The sequence below is a fragment of the Cygnus olor genome, chromosome 5 (genome assembly GCF_009769625.2).
Source record: "Cygnus olor isolate bCygOlo1 chromosome 5, bCygOlo1.pri.v2, whole genome shotgun sequence".
Classification (NCBI taxonomy): domain Eukaryota; kingdom Metazoa; phylum Chordata; class Aves; order Anseriformes; family Anatidae; genus Cygnus; species Cygnus olor.
The window spans coordinates 29,764,599-29,784,974 of record NC_049173.1 but is presented as its reverse complement, the minus strand read 5'-3'; the positions used below and the strand labels follow the sequence as shown (position 1 = coordinate 29,784,974).

The 20,376-nt window shown below is 41.5% G+C and overlaps 1 protein-coding gene across 1 annotated transcript; it reads right to left on the bottom strand.

Moving 5' to 3' along the window:
• Positions 1–1,065: 1,065 nt before the first annotated feature.
• On the bottom strand, positions 1,066–20,354 carry IGSF22 (immunoglobulin superfamily member 22). The gene is given in 30 exon segments (XM_040557955.1): positions 1,066–1,194; positions 2,187–2,312; positions 3,821–3,899; positions 5,402–5,462; positions 5,569–5,764; positions 7,294–7,419; positions 8,539–8,724; positions 9,602–9,614; positions 9,734–9,990; positions 9,992–10,038; positions 10,263–10,311; positions 10,313–10,455; positions 10,458–10,606; positions 11,697–11,872; positions 12,501–12,624; positions 13,282–13,435; positions 14,422–14,488; positions 14,490–14,708; positions 14,808–14,811; positions 15,038–15,290; positions 16,308–16,394; positions 16,397–16,424; positions 17,286–17,324; positions 17,326–17,355; positions 17,357–17,481; positions 18,347–18,376; positions 18,379–18,423; positions 18,817–18,958; positions 19,396–19,431; positions 19,433–20,354. Coding segments are annotated over 30 exon segments (3,192 nt in total). The 5' UTR covers positions 19,505–20,354.
• Between the last annotated feature and the right edge of the window lie 22 nt (positions 20,355–20,376).

The window sequence follows — 20,376 nt, the reverse complement described above, 5'->3', positions numbered from 1 at the left end:
GAGGAGCACAATGCCAGTCAGTCCCTTCCTAGGACACTCCTCCATCTTGAAGTCAAAATGTTCTGCCAAGGACACAGAGACACCTTGGGCTGCTTTGCACTGCACTATCGGTTGGACACACAAACATACAGACACATAGACACAGCACCATCAGGATGGCATCTTCCCCTGCCTAAGTACAAATCCAAAGAGCTTGGGTATGAGAGTTCACGCCCTGGGCCTTCTTTCCCCATGAGGGAAAACTCAGGGAGGAAGAGGAATGAGCAATACGCTGCATTACCCTCAGCATCTGACCAGTGTACCTATTACCCATGTAAACAAATACAAACTGAAAAGCAAGAAAGGAAGGAATCAGAAACCTCATTCTCCCATTAACCTGCTGTGCAACTGTAAGGCAAGCAATTAATTTCTTTGTTTCTCAGTCTGTAAATAAGGTGTCAGGTTTTTGCTCCATGGGGATATATTGATGCTTTCTCTTGTTAATGTCATTAAATTGTAAAGTGCTTTGGGATATTTGACTCCCAAGGTGCTTTAGAAATGCATGATTAAATTACACCCAATTATAAACCAAACCAGGTGATCTTGGAAAGGAAGGGATATTGCTCTGCTGGCGTTCCTCTGAGGCATTAATAGTCTACACGATGCTCTGGGGGAATCATGGGGATCTGCATGGGCAATTTAATTTCCAGTGTCCACTGTTAATCTTCCATTTTCAGCCTCTATCTAAACATATTTTATGAAGTCTCCATCATCTTCTTTTGCATTGGCGTGGGGTCCCATCAGGTAAATCCCCTGCATCCTAAATATAACACTGTAAGGCAAAATTCTCCTATGATACCTCATTCTCAGCCAACAGCTCTATCTCCTTCCTTCTCCTTCAGACTTTTTCTACCATCTCTCAGGCTTGTGCAGATAAACCCAGTGACTCACCATTTATAATGATGAATAAGAAATCACTTCACATCTGCTTGTGTCCTGCTATCCCACCTGAAGACAGGCAGGCTATTACCAAGGAAATGTACCACAAGGCACAACCAATCTAGCTTTCTCCTATTTACTACTCTTTTATACGCACTCAGAAGCTACTGAAGCTATTTCCAGACCTGGAGTAAGATCCAGGCCTACAGCAATTCCACTGAAGAAAACAACTACAGCCACCAAAGTGGAGATGTTTTTCCTCAGCTGCTCATGTAACTGAAGCAATGTACATATGGTCTAGTTACATGGATCAAGAAAGGCTGATCATTAAATAAAAATAAGCTGACACTCAATTACTCATTTTAGTGTATCACTGTTACTGGAATGTATTGCCCATTGCTTTTAATGGGATTAAAAGATTTGTAGAAGCATGTGGACAGGCTTCTGAAGAAACATATGTATAGTCTGGTGACACATGTTAATATATAGTTTGCTTGATTTATATCCGTGTTTTAATAAACAAAATAGTAACAGGCCAGATGGAAAAACTGGGCTTGGATCTCACTACTCCAAGTACCTGCATACTGCTTTTCCCCAAACCGGGCAGAAAAATCACTTACCATTTTGATTTGATGAACTGGGGTGTGTTCAGTTTTATTTGGGACTACTGCTAATGAGACATCCTTATTACTGATTAGGCCTGAGCAGGTAACAACTGAACAAAGGAAAAGGCATTTACCTGACGGTGACTAGTGAGTGTGTTAAAAGCACATCTAACATACTTCTAGGGACTTCTATAGCTCTGGCCTGGAAAGACTGTCATGCAATCTCCTACCCATGACAGATTTTTTTTTTAACGAATCCTTTTCATTTAGGAAACAAATCCCGGTCAGACAGGAAATATACTCCAAGACAAATGACTTGTAAAGCCAGTATTCTGTTATGTCAAGACATGACATCACCACCGTCCCTGTACATGGACAGGCCCTATTGTCTTGAATTTTAATTTAATCAACATCTGTAGGAACCACTACGTAATGTGCGACACATGCACATAGTAAAAGGCAGCCTGGTCTTGAGAATACTGCTATCAAGTGGATGGAATAGAAGGGAAGGTAATCTTAAGCCCACTGCCCAGGTGGGGAGCTGAGGTGCAGAACCTGTTAGTGGTATGCCCAAAGCCAAAGAGGAATCCTGAGCTTAGTCCACAGTTGTGTATACAAAAGCACCCTTCTTCCTCCAGCACTGTCATGAATGTTTATGCTTACCTTTGTCTTTGCAGATGTATCACAACTCCGTTGAAGCTCAAGGGTCAGACAGTGCTTGTTGCTGTAGACCTTTTCTGCAGCTGTGAACCATGTGGCAGTACTGACATGTTTCAGCATACCATGAGTCTGTTAGTTGTCTTCCTCATCTTCATCTGGGTGGCAATTCTGTTTCAGGGTCACAGTTTCTGGGATTTTCTCAGCCAGCTGTGGTAGATCAGAGGGAAACTAAAAATTAGTCTGTATGTTTAAGTATTGGTTTCTTCTGTTTGGGACCCTCCCTGTGTCCTTTTCTGGGAAAAGAAAAATTCACTTCAGCTCCTCCCTTCCAAAGTCTCTGTGTGTGTAGTTAAAATACTTTCTTCCTTAATTTCTTTTAGCTTGAGGAACCCGAGTAGCAGTTTGCCCTGTGTAATTCCCTTCTGATGAAAAAATAAGGTTGTTAATTTTAAAAAGCACTCTTTTGTGAAGAGACGTACAAAACACAGTGCAAAGGTCCCTAACCCCCAGCAGATTGTTACAGTAATGGAAGTCTCTCTAAGGAGCAAACTAGTCTGCCTACACTTGGCTGCACCCACTTGCAATGGAAATAATCTCACCAGACCGCTAAGGGGACAGACACTGCTGTGTTAGTGCTATTATGGGTATGTGCCCAATCAAACACGGGATGAGAAACAAGGTAGCATTTAGGGATGTCTGGAGCAATACTACTTCATCCTTTCCCTCCACATTGGTCACAGTGAGGAAAGCCCAGTACCTTCCTTATCGCTTGGGTCTGAACTGTGCTGCTCCCATGTTTGCGTCAGCTAACTGGCTCTGACTTTGAGCTAGTGCAAAGGTTGGGCTTGGGAACAAGGCAGACAGCTGGCTTGACTTGGGAGATGCCACATAGACCTCATGCTACAGTTAATCCGTTTGCTTGCCTTGAAAGCTGAGGGACAATAGCTGATGATAAATTTGTACAATTTAAACCGAGATCCATTCTTACACTGGTGCTGATTCTGCAAGGTACCACAAAGCCACAGCTTGCACTGACATCTAGGCTTAAAAATAGGACAGCAAAGACATTGTCCTTAACCTCTCCAGATATGAGCTCAACATCCATGTGAAAAGAAATCATACCTCAGAAAGGACAGCATAAGGACCTCAAGCTCTGCCTTTACAACCTAATTGCTCCCCCTAGGTCACTCAAGGTTTAATCAAGAACGATTTAATTTCAGTTTGTGCAAACTGTAGTTGCATGCTTGAAAACTTCTGCTTCTGCTGATAAACCAGAGAGTTTCCTCCATGCTTTATGGTTTGCTGAACACTGTCAGTCCAGCTGCAGAGGGCTGCATGATGCAGCTGACAAACTTGTGTGCACAGAAGTCCCTCTACCCTAACCACCATCAGAGAGGTTTATAAAAAAGAGCTTGCCAGAAAAATAGCAAGCAGTTACGCGGGACTTGATGAACCTAAAGCACTGTTATGAGTTTTCTCCAACAGTCATCCTCTTTTAAATCAAAGCGACAGCTCATATGACAAAGGCCAAAAGATAACTGCAGCCTCCATAACCCTGCAGCTGTATTTCACTGGATGCCAAAGAAAACTCTAAGTGCAGGATTTCTCTTGTGACAGGACATAACACAGAATCTTACAGGCAAAGATGTATGAATGCACCCTGCCCTCCCAGAACAAACCACCCTGTGGCTCTCCAACCTCACAGTCAGATCAAACCTACGAGGGGACAGAAGCAAAACACAAGACAGAAAGAGATATTAAAAGATTAAAAAAGTGAAAGACTGCACAGAAGAGTGAAGCTGTTCTTCAGTTTGTTGAGTCAAGCCCGAACAAGTGAATGACTGAGACTGGAAGAAGAAACCTTCAAACTGTTTCAGCAGAAGGCAGTTAGTGTAAGGGTTGCAGTGGGCTAAGAGCAATGATGCCAGCTATTTTCTTAATACCTGTACCACAAGAAGAGAAACATTAATGCCTCAGCAAACAACATCTTAGTAATGAGCACCTATTCACACCAATTTTAGGTGAGGAAGCTAGAACATTTAAAAATAGTTCATGTAAAAAATGAATGAGAACAAACAAAAGAAGAGGCAGCTTTAATGCCTCATTAGATTATTTTATTGTCCACCTCCTGTCACAAACAATTTTGTACATCTGTTTCCAATAGGACTTGTCATACTCTTTGGTACAGTACTGCATGTTGCCATTCTGCACCAGAGAAGTTTGTTTGGAGCCTGTAGTGCCTCTGAGATTTTTTGGTGCTTCTCTCTTTGGAGATGTGGTACAAAGCCATGCTTCACAGACTGTTTATATAGTTCCAAAGTGGAGACTGAGAGGAGAAACAAGCATTTTTTGGTCACCCAGATGTTGTCTCCTGAGATTTCCTTAGTCAAGCGTGAACATCCTTCTACTCTGCAGAAATCAGTGTTATACAACATGACTTACGAATCATACACCTTTTCTTGCTGGCATTACTGCTGCTTAGAGCAGTCAGCATCATGCTTTGTCACTTGAGAATATCATAGGCATAATAAGTCTGATTTTCATAATTAATAATCAAGAACTCCTAAGTCCTAAACAATAAGGATTTAAATAATTTGCTACCTTGAATAGTAAGCTGGCTAGGGATTTCAGGAAATGTTATAAAATTTTCATTCTCAAGACATAATTAGTGTCTCTGAAGTATAACCTCTGATAATACTATTTTATCTTTAGCACGCTAGCACCTGACTGCTCGTCCCATTCAAACCCGTCACCTGAAAGAACTATAATCTTGTCTCAGTACCACTGTATTTAAAACTAACTGGCATTTCAAACATGACAGCTTATTTGCTGTCATACTTACCCACCTAACCCATACTCAGACTACAGTATCCATGACACAAATTGGACAATCAATTGTAATCACATGCTCAGTGTGAGAGGTCAGTGGTGGAAGAAACAACTGCCATTATACCTGACATACCCATTCATGGGACAGCTCAGTGCTAGCCAGGATCACAGAATGCTTTTAATTTGACTGACTGCACAGCTTGTGCTGGCCTCTGCTTCCTCGCAGCATCCTGAAAACACAGCAAAAAGAAGCAGACCTTCTTGCACAATGTTCCTTTGTGCAAGATGAATTTGATAACCCTTTACAAAAATGATGTATAGTTAGAAAACATAAGAAAGTAACAAGTGAGAGATGGGAATTCCAGCTGGACAGATACTGCAGGTCATACCTAGAGGTGGCATTGCTAGAATTCCTTCTTTGTAGAAGTAACTCCATTGCTTCTTCCATGACTTGGATTCAGAACAAGGATTTGTCTATGCTGCAAGCCTCCCACAGTGTTAAATAGTAGTAGAGATAAGCATTCTGGTGTATTTTGTCCATCCCTTGGTCCTCAGCTCACAACCTCTAGTACATATCTTGATGGCACAGCTCCCTGGTTTGGCTCCTGCCAGGCTAACAAAATGCTGGAGCTGGACAAATTCACCATGTGGAGGGCATTCATGAGTTCTAGAGGCTCCGTGACAGCAGGAGAGCTGTGACGGATCACTGTACCTGCAGGCCTACGCTTCTGTATGTGAACACAGAGCTGCTCCTATTTCAGGACGTCAAACCTAGAGTGAAAGCAGCTTTAGTAAACACGGAGCAAATTCTGTCCAACAAGATTATGCAGTTTCTAAAATGAATGCACATACATACAGCCCTGTTCCAAGGCTGGCCATTTAGAAGTCCTCACAATGTTTGACATGGGACCATCTGAATTCAACCTGGAAAGGACACCTTTTATGAGCACTGACCACCACTCATTCTCCACATATATTTGGGAAAGGTATCTATGCATTAAAGATCTATGCATTGCTTCTGTCTCTTCCTAGCTGATTGATGAGATCTGTACTGTATTTCCTAAAACCTGTCTTTTTATTGTTTTGACTGCTTTGTCTCTGTTCTTATTTAATAAATCTCCTCTTACAGTCCTATGTCAAGTGGTTAGGTGCTATCTGAATTGCTCAGGCAAGTCAATTTGCTTACTGGCTTGCAAGATACTGTTAATGTTCTTCAAGTTTACGTGCCAAGGAGTACAGTACCCCAGTTAATAGTCATTCTTGAAAATAGGTATTGGTTTTTTTGACCTTTAGTCTACCTTGCAGCAGTCTAGTTAGGTCTCTGTAATACATAAGAAGAGCAAAAGATAGGATATTAAAAAATATGTTTTGAAGCAAATGAATAGGGGCTTGAGTATCCAAATACACGTTCCGCTCTGAAAGTCTCAGGCAAAATGCAAAAAACAAAACAACAACTGCAACACTAAAAAAACACACCACCAAACCAAACCAAAAAACCACCAAACCCAAAACTAATCCACAAAAAAAAAAAAAGTCAACTAGTGCAGCATGCTGTGCCAAACTTGATGCTAGTGGCTTTTACAGAATATATTCACATGAGCATAAAGGGTCATGAGGAATATGGTGCATATGGATAATACATACTCTCCTGGGCTTAATGTGGAAGCCTATGCGAGTCTAATGCAAGCCTTCAAATAGGAGAAGAATCATGGCTTCAGGCATTAAATTGGTTTTGTGTTATCTTCTGATGTAAAGAAATCTGAATGCTTTCCCATCTGGGTAACTATTTAACCTCAAGGCTCCCATCTACTAAATAGAATTCTCTATTTTCTTAGTTATCTTCTATGCTCGGCTTTTCTTTTCCTCTAAATTATGTGCATCTACTGAGGTCCACTCCTATATTGATTAAAAGATTCCATCAATAGTTTAAGCAGTTTATTGATGGCTTCTGTTAGTCTTTTGTTTTTCAAATGCTTTAGTTCTATGGTCATACAAAGTAAGGAATTCTCTGTAACGGGTAAAAAAAATAGAATTTGTCCAGTTTCTGAGGCTACGGCAATCCTTTAGAATTTGTTTGTGATTTCAGTCAGTCCAGAATTAAGCACAGATTCTCTCCTACTAAAAATACAGTCTTAAGGGAGAAGGAAAAAAAAAGACGCAATTTAGGCAACTTTCATAAATTCTGCAAGACACAATGCAATTCGTTACATCAATACAGGCTGAAGTTTGCCACATTCCCTCAGACTTCAGTCATAAATGCATAGGTCTAGTTATAACATACATGTTTAGGAACCAGATGATAAATGCTGAAAGAAACATACTGATGGGATTCTTTGCAACAACAGGTTGAGGGTGTGCTGGGAAGTCCAGGGCCCGCATGGTTGATATCTATCACATGGAATTCATCCTATAACCTTCAGGAAACCACCCGTTTTGAATATGGTACCTGGAGAGACAAATGTTGCAATTAGACAACTTTCTAATCACCCATGAAAGTGTTCCTGAGTGGTCATTTATTTTTTCTAATTGCTTTTGGACTGAGAAAAAAACAAGAGGAAATTTCAGCTCACAGACTGCTGGAGAACAACATGAACTTAGGGGTCAAGGGAGCATCTTAATTAAATCTAGCCTTCAGATCTCCAGGGGTCCATTTTTACATCTCTCGCTAAGGTCCAGAAGAAGGAGATAGAATTTCTAAGAATATATTATGGAGAGAGAAATACATAATTTATCATTATAATGCTTTCTACTACATTATGGTCCATAGCGCCTGGTATAATCATACACGCTGGGGAAAAATATCTTCATATCTCGTCCCACTGACTTTAGTGGGACTTCCCATGAAGTAACAAACTCAGAGTGGCCAAGCCTTTCATAGTCCAGCCTTTAAGCAAGGTTAAACCTCCATTCAACAACAAAAAAAAAAAAGAGAGAAAAGCGCCTCTGAAACTGAATAATCTATCATAAAGTGTTTCCATTATTTACCATGAGTAATGCTGTTACTTTAAGGGGGATATTTTTGGGTAGTGTGATTGATCATAACTTAATTAATATGAAAGTCCAACATTTTGAATGAGACAGAGGAAAGAATCCAAGAAAGTACCAAAATATTAGCAGAAAAGGAAAAGCATAAGTCTCGTTAGTCAGATGCTGCTGCTGACAGGAACATTCCCATGTGTTATGCAAGCTGTGCTAAGCATTGATCATATGGTTGCTATCTGATGGATACAACAAAATCAGTCATTTGTTTAATTCAGTTCTGGTCTAAGTCAGGGAAAAACAGCCAAATTTGGGTAGGGAAAAATGTAAAACATAGATGCTTGAAATTAGGCACCCAAATCCACAGGTGTGGCTTTCAGAGGTGCTGAGTGTTTTGCCATCTCATTGCTGCTTGTGGGTATCCAGCTGTTTCTATTTGAGAATTGAAAAGCAGATCTCACTTTGAACAGTGTATGTCAAAATATACATCTTGCTAGATGCCATGATGACATTTGGTTGATTAATCTCTAGCTTTTCCTCTGGCTACATAAAACATAATAATCTTGGTCTGACCTTGGACTGGCTCTTCGGTGACTGGGACCCAAAGATTGCTGCCTTTCTTCCTTCTTTCTATGATGTTGACTTCCACTGGAAAGCCTCCATCCTGCGCTGGGGAGCTCCAGGCGATGGTGACGGTTTCTTTCCTGACATCTACAACTTGAAGCTGAGACATCTATCTTGAAGGCTCTATACAGAGAAAAATCAGTTTAGTGCAGCACAGACGGAATTTGTGGACTCCAAATTGTGTGCGTCTATGTACACATACGTACAGTAAGAAGTGAAGGAGGCTAACTTGCATGTTTAGGTTTATTAATGGCCACAACCTTTTTCTAAAGCCTCTTACTTTGCCATCCACTTCCCTTTATCATTTGAAATGGTTGAAACATTTCAATGCTTGCACTTATTCAAAAAATGAGCTCTTTCTGCAATGTGCTGCAGAGCAGTCCAGAAATGCCTTCCCTAATCCATAGGTGGTTTGAGTAAAAATGAAAAAATGCAAGGTTTTAGGTGAGAACTGATATATATTACTTTAATTTGGAAGTTTTCTGTCTTTCTGAAATGCTTCAATAGGCCAGACTCATTGTTTCTACTCTGGCTTCTGTGATACACTCTGATCCTGGGAAAAGGGGGCTGCAAATCTTGGGAGGTACAGCTTCTGCAAGGATCCCAGTCTGTGAAGAAAAATGGGCACAAGAGGTACCCAAACTATAACTCCTAGAACACAGCTCAACAGTGTTGCCTAACCAAGTTCGGTTTTGGCTGACATATTTTCTTTCTTGGCTGCAAAACAAAATGTTTTTAAGCATTCCCTTTTAAATTATCTTCTCTCCTCTCCCACAATATTTTCCAGAGAAAGCCACTTTTCATTTCTGCTGTATTCTACTAAGCTTATGTAACTGACACTAGAACAGAGTGTTAGTCAGTCCTCTCTCGTGGCCAGTCCATGTTGAGGGGTTTCTAAGTCCACAAACACTTGTAGTCAAAAGACCTGGCTATTTGCTTGATCCTGGCTATTAGCCCAGACACGAAACAGCTTCTAAGCTCCTGACCTTGGAACGTCCCCTGAGGCACAAGGACAGCGTTCTTTTGGAGACTGGCAAGAAGGAAGAGGACAAAAATGATGGGAAAGAGGACAGTGAAACCACCTTAAAACAGCTGTCCTGAGATGATCAAATGCTTACCAATAGGCTGGTCCAGCAAAAACTTCTGTTTCAAGGGGCTCAGGGAGGCCCTCAGAGTTCACTCCACATATTCTGAATTGGTAGGCTTTTTCTTTCTCCACCTTACCCATAGAAAATGTGGTGAATTTACTTTCCACCACCCTTACTTTGATTCGAGATTTTTTTCCCCAGCCCATCTTCTTCTTGATGGTGAAGTGAGTCACCTGCTTTCCGCCATTGCCTTTGGGTGCTTTTCATCTCAATATAGTGCATTTTCCCTGTGTATTCCAGGAACTTTACTGTCCCCTGTGAGGGTTTTGGTTTGTCTGCAGTGTGAGCACTGAACAGAGTGACGTGGAGAGCTATTATTTAGAGGGTCGTATCCTTTCATGGTGTAAATCAGGGTAGTTCTATTGATTCCAGCAAAAGCGACCTGATTTGGTAACTCAGTCTGCCCCACTGCAAGTTTTTTTTTTTTTTTAAAGGAAATCTGAATTCAGACAACATATCTACCAGTGACTGGCCTGCTATAAACAGATTTGGGATCTACCAACCATTCTGAGGTAAAGACTGACAGAAGCCGAGCCACAGACATTTTTTCAGATTCAGCACAAAGGCTCTACTGTCTTCTCTTGAACACTTTTTGGTTGTAACCCAGTCACTAGTTTTCTCCATCACCTCTTTCTCTGTCAGCTCAACACCATCTCTGAACCATGTGACTGCACAAGGCAAGACTTTGCCTTGAAAGGCACCTTGATGCTTGCAGTATGCTCAGTCTTCGTAGTGTGCAGCAAAAAGCTTGAGGACAGGTTCTTCAATAACAGGAGAATCTGGAAAGAACAGAAGACAACTGAAAACTGCAGCTGCAAATACAGTTTGACATTTTTCCTGTGTCTGCAAGTACCCAACAAAGATGGTCCAGAGCTTGGCCCCTCATACATTCCTTAATGTTTTTAATGTAAGAATCCTGTATTTCATCAAAGTCTTCAGGGATGTGCAGAATTTTCAGTGTGTTTTGATTTAAGTAATTTCGTTCTGTTTGTTGTTCAGGGAGCTGGCTCATCTCCTTTAGTTGTTCAGCTCAGCAGAGAAAGAGGAAGCTCTGGGAAACATCAAGCCCCCAAAGTTCCCCACTTCCTTAGGGCCCGGAGATTTGATTCCAGGCAGTTTCTAAGTTTTGAAGGTAAAAGAAGAAGCCCTTTGTGCTAGTCTTCCCTAAGGCTACATTTAGATAGCTATGATCATGACAAAGATCATGGAATCCAAGTTTACAGCTTGTAAACAAAATACTCTGTCAATTGCTAGAGCAATATTGGAAAATGACAAGGATGTAATGCATGCAGTAAAGGAAAATAACCAAGTTCCTAAATATTTCCGGTGTTTTTTCTTTCAACTGTCTTATGCATATGGTTTACAAAGGACAATCTTCTGCTGAAATAGTCATAAAAATGCAGACTAGAATAGTTCTGAAAGCAGGAAGTCAGCCCTCCTTATAACCAAAGCTTTGCTGTGGATGAGCTTTTACTGCACACAGGTTCGATAAATCTATATTTGGTGCTGCAGACAAAGCATCCTTACTGCTACATTTGTCCTGCTGCCTGGGCAGTGGTATCTATCCACCTCGCCTTGATTCAGCAGAGAGGCTCATTTCCATGCTGCAGACGAGTCTGAAAGTCCATCTGGCGCCATCTGGCTGCCAAGAGCTGAGTAATACACATATTTATATGTAATTTCAGAAAAGGTGTTTTTCTTGTTGCTCATGACAACAACGCTTGAAGCAAGCGTTGAGGCCAACATTCTCGATCACGGATTTATAAATACAGAAACCTATGCTTAGTCACTTATAATCAACGACTGTTCAATTTTCTCCTCTCAGCTAACAAAGAAGCAGAAAGAAGCTGTTTTGCTCATGCAGACAGATAAGCCTGTCAAATGGTACAGGCCCAGGTTAGAGTACCTGGTGAAACATCAGTTCTGCAAGCACTGTTGTATGCCTTGTGAACAGCAGTAAGGAGAGGGGGTGACTACCTGCAATGGCAACTGTTCCTCTGTCCCTTGGCTGAATGTGTACCTCCCTTCTTGCTTCTCTCCCAGCCTGTCAATGATGAGTTTGCAGATGGCTCCCTGCTACACTATCTAGATCCCTCTCACGGCCATAATCTGACAAGCATATTGAGGCACAAAACAACCCGCATTGCAACAAACACCATCTCTGACCCTGTCCCTGAATCCTCTGATCAGAGTTTCCTCCTCTAACACAACTAAGGGGTCAGGATTTCTAACTCCTTCTCTAGCAAAATGCTCTGTGATGTATGGACAGAATGAATTCAGTGTTATGTGGGCAGGGGGATCTGCAAATCTGCCTCTAAAAGCCACACATGGCATGCAACGAAGGGTGAGCATTAGCATGCAAAGGATATGCTTACTGATTACACTGAAAATCTGAGACTCGGTGAGGGAGAAGGGTGGGTGGTGAGAAACCAGCCTTGTGGGAATGAATGCAAGTATACAGGCTGAGAAAATGGGTTAACAAACATGAAAGCATCTGTACAGGAAACTGGGAAGGGAAAAAAAAAAAGCCAAGATCCAAAGCCAAAACTTACTAAGAGCAAGGCTGTAGAAGACTGGGAAGGGCCAGATCAGTTCTTGTCTGCTCTGTCCATCTGTTTGTCCTTAGTTAAAGGCCCCTTACCAAAATCAAGCCAAATCCCACAGTAGCTATACCGGAGAACTTCCCATTAGGGTTTTGCAGCTTTTCTTTATACTGACAACACCAGAGGTATTTTACCTACTTGCCATCCTTGAACCACACTCCTTCCACCTTCTCATCATTCAGGATGACACAGAGTTTGGAAGGATCCTCAGTTAGAGCAAGAGTATCACACATACACCCTTCACAGTGGCAAAAGCACCTGGAAGAAATGCCAGTGGAAGCATGTGAGCAGAACGATTGTGGACTGAGCATTTAAAACACCAAGGAGGTATTTACAGAAGGGAGACCTCATAACAAAATGGACAGGCCCTCAGGATGAAAGCTGTTATCTCTGCTGTGAATTGGACATCAAGGGAAGAAAGGGGGGTAAAGAAAGACTCCTGTTAATTAGTTTTTACCCTTCTTTCTGGGTATCCACTAGTGGGATACAGCTCTAGGAACCCAAAAGCCAAAGCAGAAAACAGCCTCTTGGCACTGCTCTGGACCCTTAGCTGATCCAGAGGAACTTTCAAACCAGATGAACTTTTCTGCTACTACCTACAGAATATTTGTATCTGAACCTGAACTCTGCACATGGAAGCATAAGTCTGTAACTAAGACACCAGACTGCAATTCCGTTGTGCACAGGATGGTAGGAGCGCCTGGAACCACTGCATAGAGAGGTGGCTCAGACACAGCTTTCCATGTTACCTGTACCACATAAGTGGTTTCTTCTCCAGAGGAGAGGTCAGAGAAGGCCCCTGCCCCAACCCTGTCCCTTCAGGTCATCCTGATGGGCACTCACATACCAGGCCTGGTACCCGTTTTCCAGAAGCCAGGGTTTTGCTGCCCATCACCATCACCAGCCATACTCAACCTTGGACCCAGACTCCTCATGAGGCTGCACACCTGGAAAGCCCAGCGCTGGGGATGCCACTGGGAAACCGCTCCTTTCTTCTGGCCTGTTTTGGGAAAACAAAATGAGACATGCTTGGCCAAAATGCTATTAATAGTGTGACCTCCACCCAAGTCTGTGCATCAAGTCAAGCTAGCATTTGTGGGGCATCATCTAATGCAGAAAATGCCTAGCTATTAGGAAGACACCACCCTCACAGCGACAGCTGTCAGGGGTGGGCACTAGGACAGATCAATCTTCCACATGAACAAACTGCCTAAAATCTGCCTGATTTCACATCTGAGCTGCTTTTGGCCCCCGAGGTTTCATTAATACCATCCTGCCAACTGAATAGTCAGGTGTTTCTGAACTTGTGAAGGATACACTAATATCATTTTATTGGCCTTTCAAGCAGTTTATTTTAAAATAGTCTTAAAACGCTGCATTTTTCATGGAAGGTATCTGGGCATACTCAAAGCTGGTCCACAGCTAACCGAAATCATCTCAAATACTAACAGCCACTGAAATCCACACACTGCGAAGAACTTTGAAATTCTCCTTCAGTCTATGCCAAGAGCATGAAGCTAAGCTTGCCAACCCTCTCTTTTAACAGCCACGTGTCCTTATAGAAAGTTCATAGATAAAAGCTTACAGCATCAATAACGCTACTGCAAAATTAATTCACAAAACAAATGTGATATTAAATATTTACTATAACAACAGCCTCACGTTGTGCTGCTGGTCTTCAGCAGACTGCAGTCAAACATCCCATGGGTCACTTCAAAGAATCAGGATGAGAATTCATTATGACAATCCTGGCTAAAATAAAAAACATCATATTTTACTAGGCTGGTTTAGGTGGCATGTGCAAGGACTTAAAAGGAAGATTTACTCCTTATGCGTCTACCACTTTGTACAGCAAAGGGAAATCCTTAATTATTACCTTCATGCTACCAAGACAAAGCACACACTAATGGCTCATTCCACATTAAACAGACTGCAGAGCAGGGTTATCTCACGTCAGTTTCCTATCTGTTACAGCAAAGCAGCACTACTACTCTGCAATGAAGAACAGTGCAAAGGCTACTGTTCCTCTTCCTCTCTTGAGCCAATCACACTTACCATCTTCAGTTAGACTGCCACTGATGTACCGCTCATTAGGGTCACTGTCTTGCACAGCAATCAATGCCTGTGCAATCTCTTGAATCACTCAGTCCAGCAGCATTAATGATAAGCTCTGCTCTCTTCCCTTCATGCTTTTTGGTGTACTTAAGAGACCTCTCAATCACCCATTCATACTTCATCCCCTTTAGGGTGACATCTTTGGAAGTCAGCACGTGCTCCAGGCAGGTTTTTCCCTTTTCATCTTGGGTGCTTCTCAGGTTCGCTGACGAACTGAATTGTAACCACTAGGAAAGGGGAGGGGATTGGCAACAAGAAATGGCATGTATCAGCAAATACCTTATAAATCAGAACAGGTGGCTTTGCTTTTGCAGGATACAGCCCACACTCCTACACAAGAGAGATTCCAGGCTTGGGACTTTACTTCCAGGGTGAAAGAGGCCCTGATGCTTCTCTGCTTGCCCATCTACAGACCAGCTGTATAACACTGCAGCTTCCAGTTCTCTCAGCCCAAGTTCTGGGGCTTTGCACTTTAGCTGTATGGATTTTGCAGCTCAAACCTTGCTAATCTTGTGTTTGATTATCCCACAGCCCAAAGATGCTTACCTTGTGTTACTTATGATTGATGAAGAGGGAAGCTTTCTCTACTAGATCTTCAGTCTCAACACTGAGTGCTCTAGGGCCACTGGACCTAATTGTGGACCAATCTGTCATCAGTAGAATGCCCTCATACTTATCATCTTGGTTCAACTCTTGCCCATTTTACTTCCAGGTGAAGCTTGGCATTTTGTTTGGCAGGCAGATTTCAAATACTGTTGTCAGCCCTTCTTTCAGCCTTTTTGGCTCTGTTAGGAATGTTAGGAGCTCACCTGTTAAAATACCAAAAAGACAAATACTCATTTTGTTTTGGCTAGTTCCTGACCTTAGATTTCCTACACTAAATAGTGAGACTTCAGTGAAGTCAGTTTGATTTCTTTCTTAAATGGCAGCAAAAAGATCAATTAATTCCTTAAACTTCAGCAGAAATTAATCTAACTAATGTTCAATAGAAATTTCACGTAGTCTTACAAAACTGAATACCAACGGACACATTATTTTTCCGTTCAGTTCTTCTGTCTCAGCTCTGTTTTTTTCCCCTCTCCTGACTCTAGGTCATTGTAAAGTCAATGGCTTCAGGCAGCTGCAGATAAGATACCTGGAACCATTTGGCATAGCTGGAACCAACTGGCAAGCAGGAAGAGGACTGCCATCTTTCTGCATGATCTGTCAAGGGTTCTGCAGTACCTAGCACAGGATTGCTATTTGGCTTATGCTTATATCGCAAGGCAAATGTTACCAAATACTCCGTGTCCAAGCCCTGCTACTCAAAAAGATAAGTATTACACTTAAAGAATGGTACTTCTGGCAAAGCTTATCTTTAAAAGATGGTCCAACTGCAGTAAAAGGTAAGGAAGGTAGGCAGCATCACTTTTACCAAGTGCCAAGGTGCACTTTATCATTCCCATTTTTTCCACTAAAACTGGTCCAAACTCAGTAGTGACTCACACCCCTACCACACTTACGTCAGCGGAGAATTGGGCTTATTATGTGTAATAACCAGGCTTCAAACTGAAATCTGCTATCTCATGAAAGGTGTTTTCACATGGGTGCTCTGGTAATTGCAGGTTGGTCTATGACTTGAACAATGTTAGATTTCTGTTTGAGCCTAAAAAGACCAGTGAATCATGATTGTTACAAGGATGTCTAAGAAAAGAAAGCAGGTCACAGTTTGGCCCACCAATTTTGACATTCACATTTTTTTCTGCAGATGTTGTCTTTGTACACAGAACCTCCCATATCCCATAACAAACATCACCTATCGCTCTGAATATAACAGAGTTTCTTGCCAGCCTCAAGAAAATTGTGGACGCCCAGGTATTTTTCATTCATGTTGGTAACACACAGCATATATTTCTTACCCATCTGCTTCATATTTTTCTCAGGGAATACTGGGAACACAAAGGCTTTGCCCCATAATAAGCAGAATGCCTGCACCTTTGAACACACTCTTTTTGTCCAGTGGACACAGCAGGCAGGACACGCAGTGCTGCTTAAAGGACACCTAAAGCCAGCAGGGGGTAGCACAGTGAATAAAGTCCAGCCTTGGTCTCCTTTTTAGTAGGAAATCAACAAACCATTGTCAGCAAGTGCAGCTTTGCCCCAGGCAAGTCAGCCTGTTAGAGAGCGAGTCTCCAGTATAGCTGAATGCATACCCAATCATCTGAGAGGCATCCTGTATGTTGCAGGTTACTCTGGCCAAGGGCATTTGAACATGTGTAATACAACAGTCATTTCTGTGAATAAGATCTTGTCTGCAATATTCATATTTGGGTTATTTCATTAACATTTAATTATTTCATTCATTGTTTATCCTAAGGAATACTGGATTGAAGACCTTGGCTAGACTATCAGGATGCAACATTAACATCAAGAACCTGATTTGACATGAATTTAATCTGTAGTGAGAGATCTTCCTACAGACATGATAACAGAGAAGTTCTGAAGACATTTTTACCTTGTTGAGATTTGGCACAATTCTTTCATGCTCCTTTAAAAATCCACCTTCAAAAGTCCTGCTGCAAAAAATGTAGATGTGTATCCTATCTGGGATGTGGAACTGCTTTCTTCCACAGCTGTCTTTTTTGGATGTAGGCTTTTTTTTGAGGTCTTTTATCTCTGTTAAGAGTCTTGGGTGCTGTGACAGACGTTGTAGGCCATTTTATGCACTTTTATGCAAAGGACAGTTAGTCACCGTGGACAGAAAAACAAAAGTATGAATGGAAATGAACATTTAAACTGTCCTGAAAGCAGACAGTGCCACCAACCTCAACCTCCACTTTCTTCTTCATCTCTTTCAACTTTTTTGAGAAGCCCATGGAAATCAGGGAACTTGTAAGTTCATGCACACCTTCTCAAAGTCCTTCTCTGACACTTTGGAGAGGATCTCTAATGTTTCTTTCTCCTCAATCATCATCTTCTTTATGTTCTTCTTAGCAGTTAGAGGTTCGACACACGTAACATCTCACAAGTATTTCATGCTACATTTCTAAGTAAGAAACTGTCATCCCTATAGCATTACAGATATCTAGGAAGGGGCATTGATGTGGTTCCAAACAAGCTCTCCTAGCTCCAGAGAATATAGCAAAGGTTTTAATTGCTTGCCTCATAGGGTCATTGCTGGATAAAGGCACTACAGAAATCCTTCCCACCACCTTGCCTGCTAGACCATCTGCTGGGAATATGCTGCATTGCTAATGCTCCAGGAACAAAGAAAGATGATTTTGGTGTTGATGGTGCCTGTGACACTGCAAAACTGACAGAAGCAGTGGCCTGCATTACTGGTGCTGAAAGTTTGACTATGCCTCGAGAAATGAAGACTTAGAATCAGTTCATAAACAAGGAAACAACCTGTCTGACCTTTTCTTCATCACTTTTTTTGAAGTCCAACTTTTATTGACCTGGGGAAAAATGCCAAGGTAATTTTTTTGACTGCTTACACTCCTAGTGTGACCTTCCACTAGTCATTTACATCCTCCATACTCCACTGAGTAAGATGTTCTAACTTCCACTGATGTCTTTGGTGGGCTATGAATGGGGCACAGGCAAGTAAGGAACCTAATTTAGATGTGGGAACTGCTCTTTCACTGAAATTTGCAGAGGACAGAGCTGCAAACTGAACCACGAACAGCTGCTGCTATGGCATGCAATCAGTGCTCATGTGCCACACTGGGTGGAAAAGGTAGATTCTTTCCTCCTGCTTCACTCCGCTACTTAAAGCTAATCTCCACTGTAAAGACACTCCATTTTGTTTAACTTAAGAATTTTTATAAACCTAGCTGCTAGTAACTGGTCTAGTCACTAATCAAGCCAAATCCCTAGCGCTTACTTTCAGACACAATCAAGGATACCATGTAGTATCAGTGTGGGTATTGGACACTATATGCTTGTACTTATCTGCATCATCTCAGAAGAGGCATTGGGACTGGAAAGAAAAAAGAAGCCAATGTTATCAGTGGTGGTAGTGGGAAATACAGCAAACGTATTATTGAATTTCTCTTTTTATTCTGTTAAAATCAGTATTTTTAACTCTTTAATAGAACTGACCTGTTGAAAATCCAGAATCTTTGAGGAGAGAAATCTGAGACCCACTCCTATGCCCCTTCCTCCCTAAAGATCTCTCACAGCCTTGCCAAAGCCTTAGAAACAGTCAGAAGCCTTTCCACTGACATTGATGTATTTTGGATTTTATATTCTTGGCCTAAGGCTAATGAAGATGCATTTCTTCTCCAAAGCATCCTTTTATTCTGGTGCTCTGCAATGAAAATGAATATCACCCCTCAACCGCATAAGCAATACAGAGAGCAAAGGAGTGTAAATGGAAGCTGCTGGACTTAAGACTCTGGAGTTTTGTAGGAAAAGAAATAGGGAGTTTGACCTGCCCTGGTGGGCAGACTTGTAAATAAAGGACTGTCTGAGAGATGAGGTGGAATAGAGTGGGCTAAGAAAGAGAGGAGACAAAGGGACAGAGCAAGTGAAATGAGGAAAAGAACAGAATGCAGAAAGGCAGAACTTCTGTTGTCAGTCACGTGACATCACAAATTAAACAGGGATGAACTGGGACATATGTCCTGAATATTATTATGAATTAAATGTTAGTATTGCTTTTGCCTGAAAGGCACACAAGATGCGTTAGTGCCCCACTACAATATACACAAAACCAAGGAACAAAAATAATGGTTCTTGCTCTAAAGCTCTTTTCTGTTGATAGGCAACAATGCCTTACAAACATGCAACAGCATCTGAAACTTGCAGTATGCCAGCTGCAAACTGGGACATTTTCCTTGCTGCTGAGGAATGCTATACTGCTTCAATTTTTCTTTTTAAAAGTTTTATTGTAAACAAAAGAACTAATGGCAAGAAAAAAAGGAGTGCTACCTTCAGCACATACTCCTTATTGATACTATAAAAAACGCTCTAGATCCTTCTTCTACTGGAACCCACTCTCTCTTTTCCCTGTTATACTAGGCTTTTGTTTACTTATCATTTCAGCTCAGAATGTCTCCAAAATTCAGGAAGAAATGTTGGAATGAATGAATGAATGAAAGAAATGGAATAGGGACCTGTTACCTGCTTTCTCTGTTTGAGTATATGATATTTTAAATGTCTGCTTTATGGAAAAGATTAGATTAACCTTGCTTTACTTTACTTACTGTACTTAGTACAACTTCATGTCCATCACAGATACCACTCTGGGAATTAAATTTGTTCTTTAGAAGTGCTCTGCACACTGACAGGAATGATTTGTGATTTTTTTGTTATATAAAATAGAGACTCTCATGACCTTTGTTACATCAGACAGTTATGGATCTATCATATGGGAAGACGATGGGAAGGCTTATTTACTTGGTCATTAAGGGCCACATTCTTCCAGCCCCAATCAAATCATTCGATCATGAGTTTTGCATAAACAGGAACTGCTAAATCTGAAGCAGTAAGGACTGCTTTCCAGAACTTAAAATGAACTGCATCTTTCCCACTGATTTTGACTGGTCCAACACAAGTCTCTAGAAACAGTGACATTATATCATCTACATAAGGGAAAAAAGTAGGCTGCCTAGTTTGCATAGGGGTGCTGCAAGGTGCTTTGATTCTCCGGTGTTAGACATCATTCAAGAATGGTAATAACAACTGGATGTAACAAAAGGCCCGTTAGGACTTACTTCCTTCTGTCAAGCTGTACTAAGCCCTACTTATGCCCTACGTTTAGACAAATACATATAGCTTAAGACAAATACTCAACCCCTACGTCATTCAGTACAAGTTTTACACAGAAAGGCAACATTTCTTTTGGTCCCATTGTTGCTTTAGTTACTCAAAAAGACAGTTTTAGATGCCCAGGTCACAAATGCTACTTGC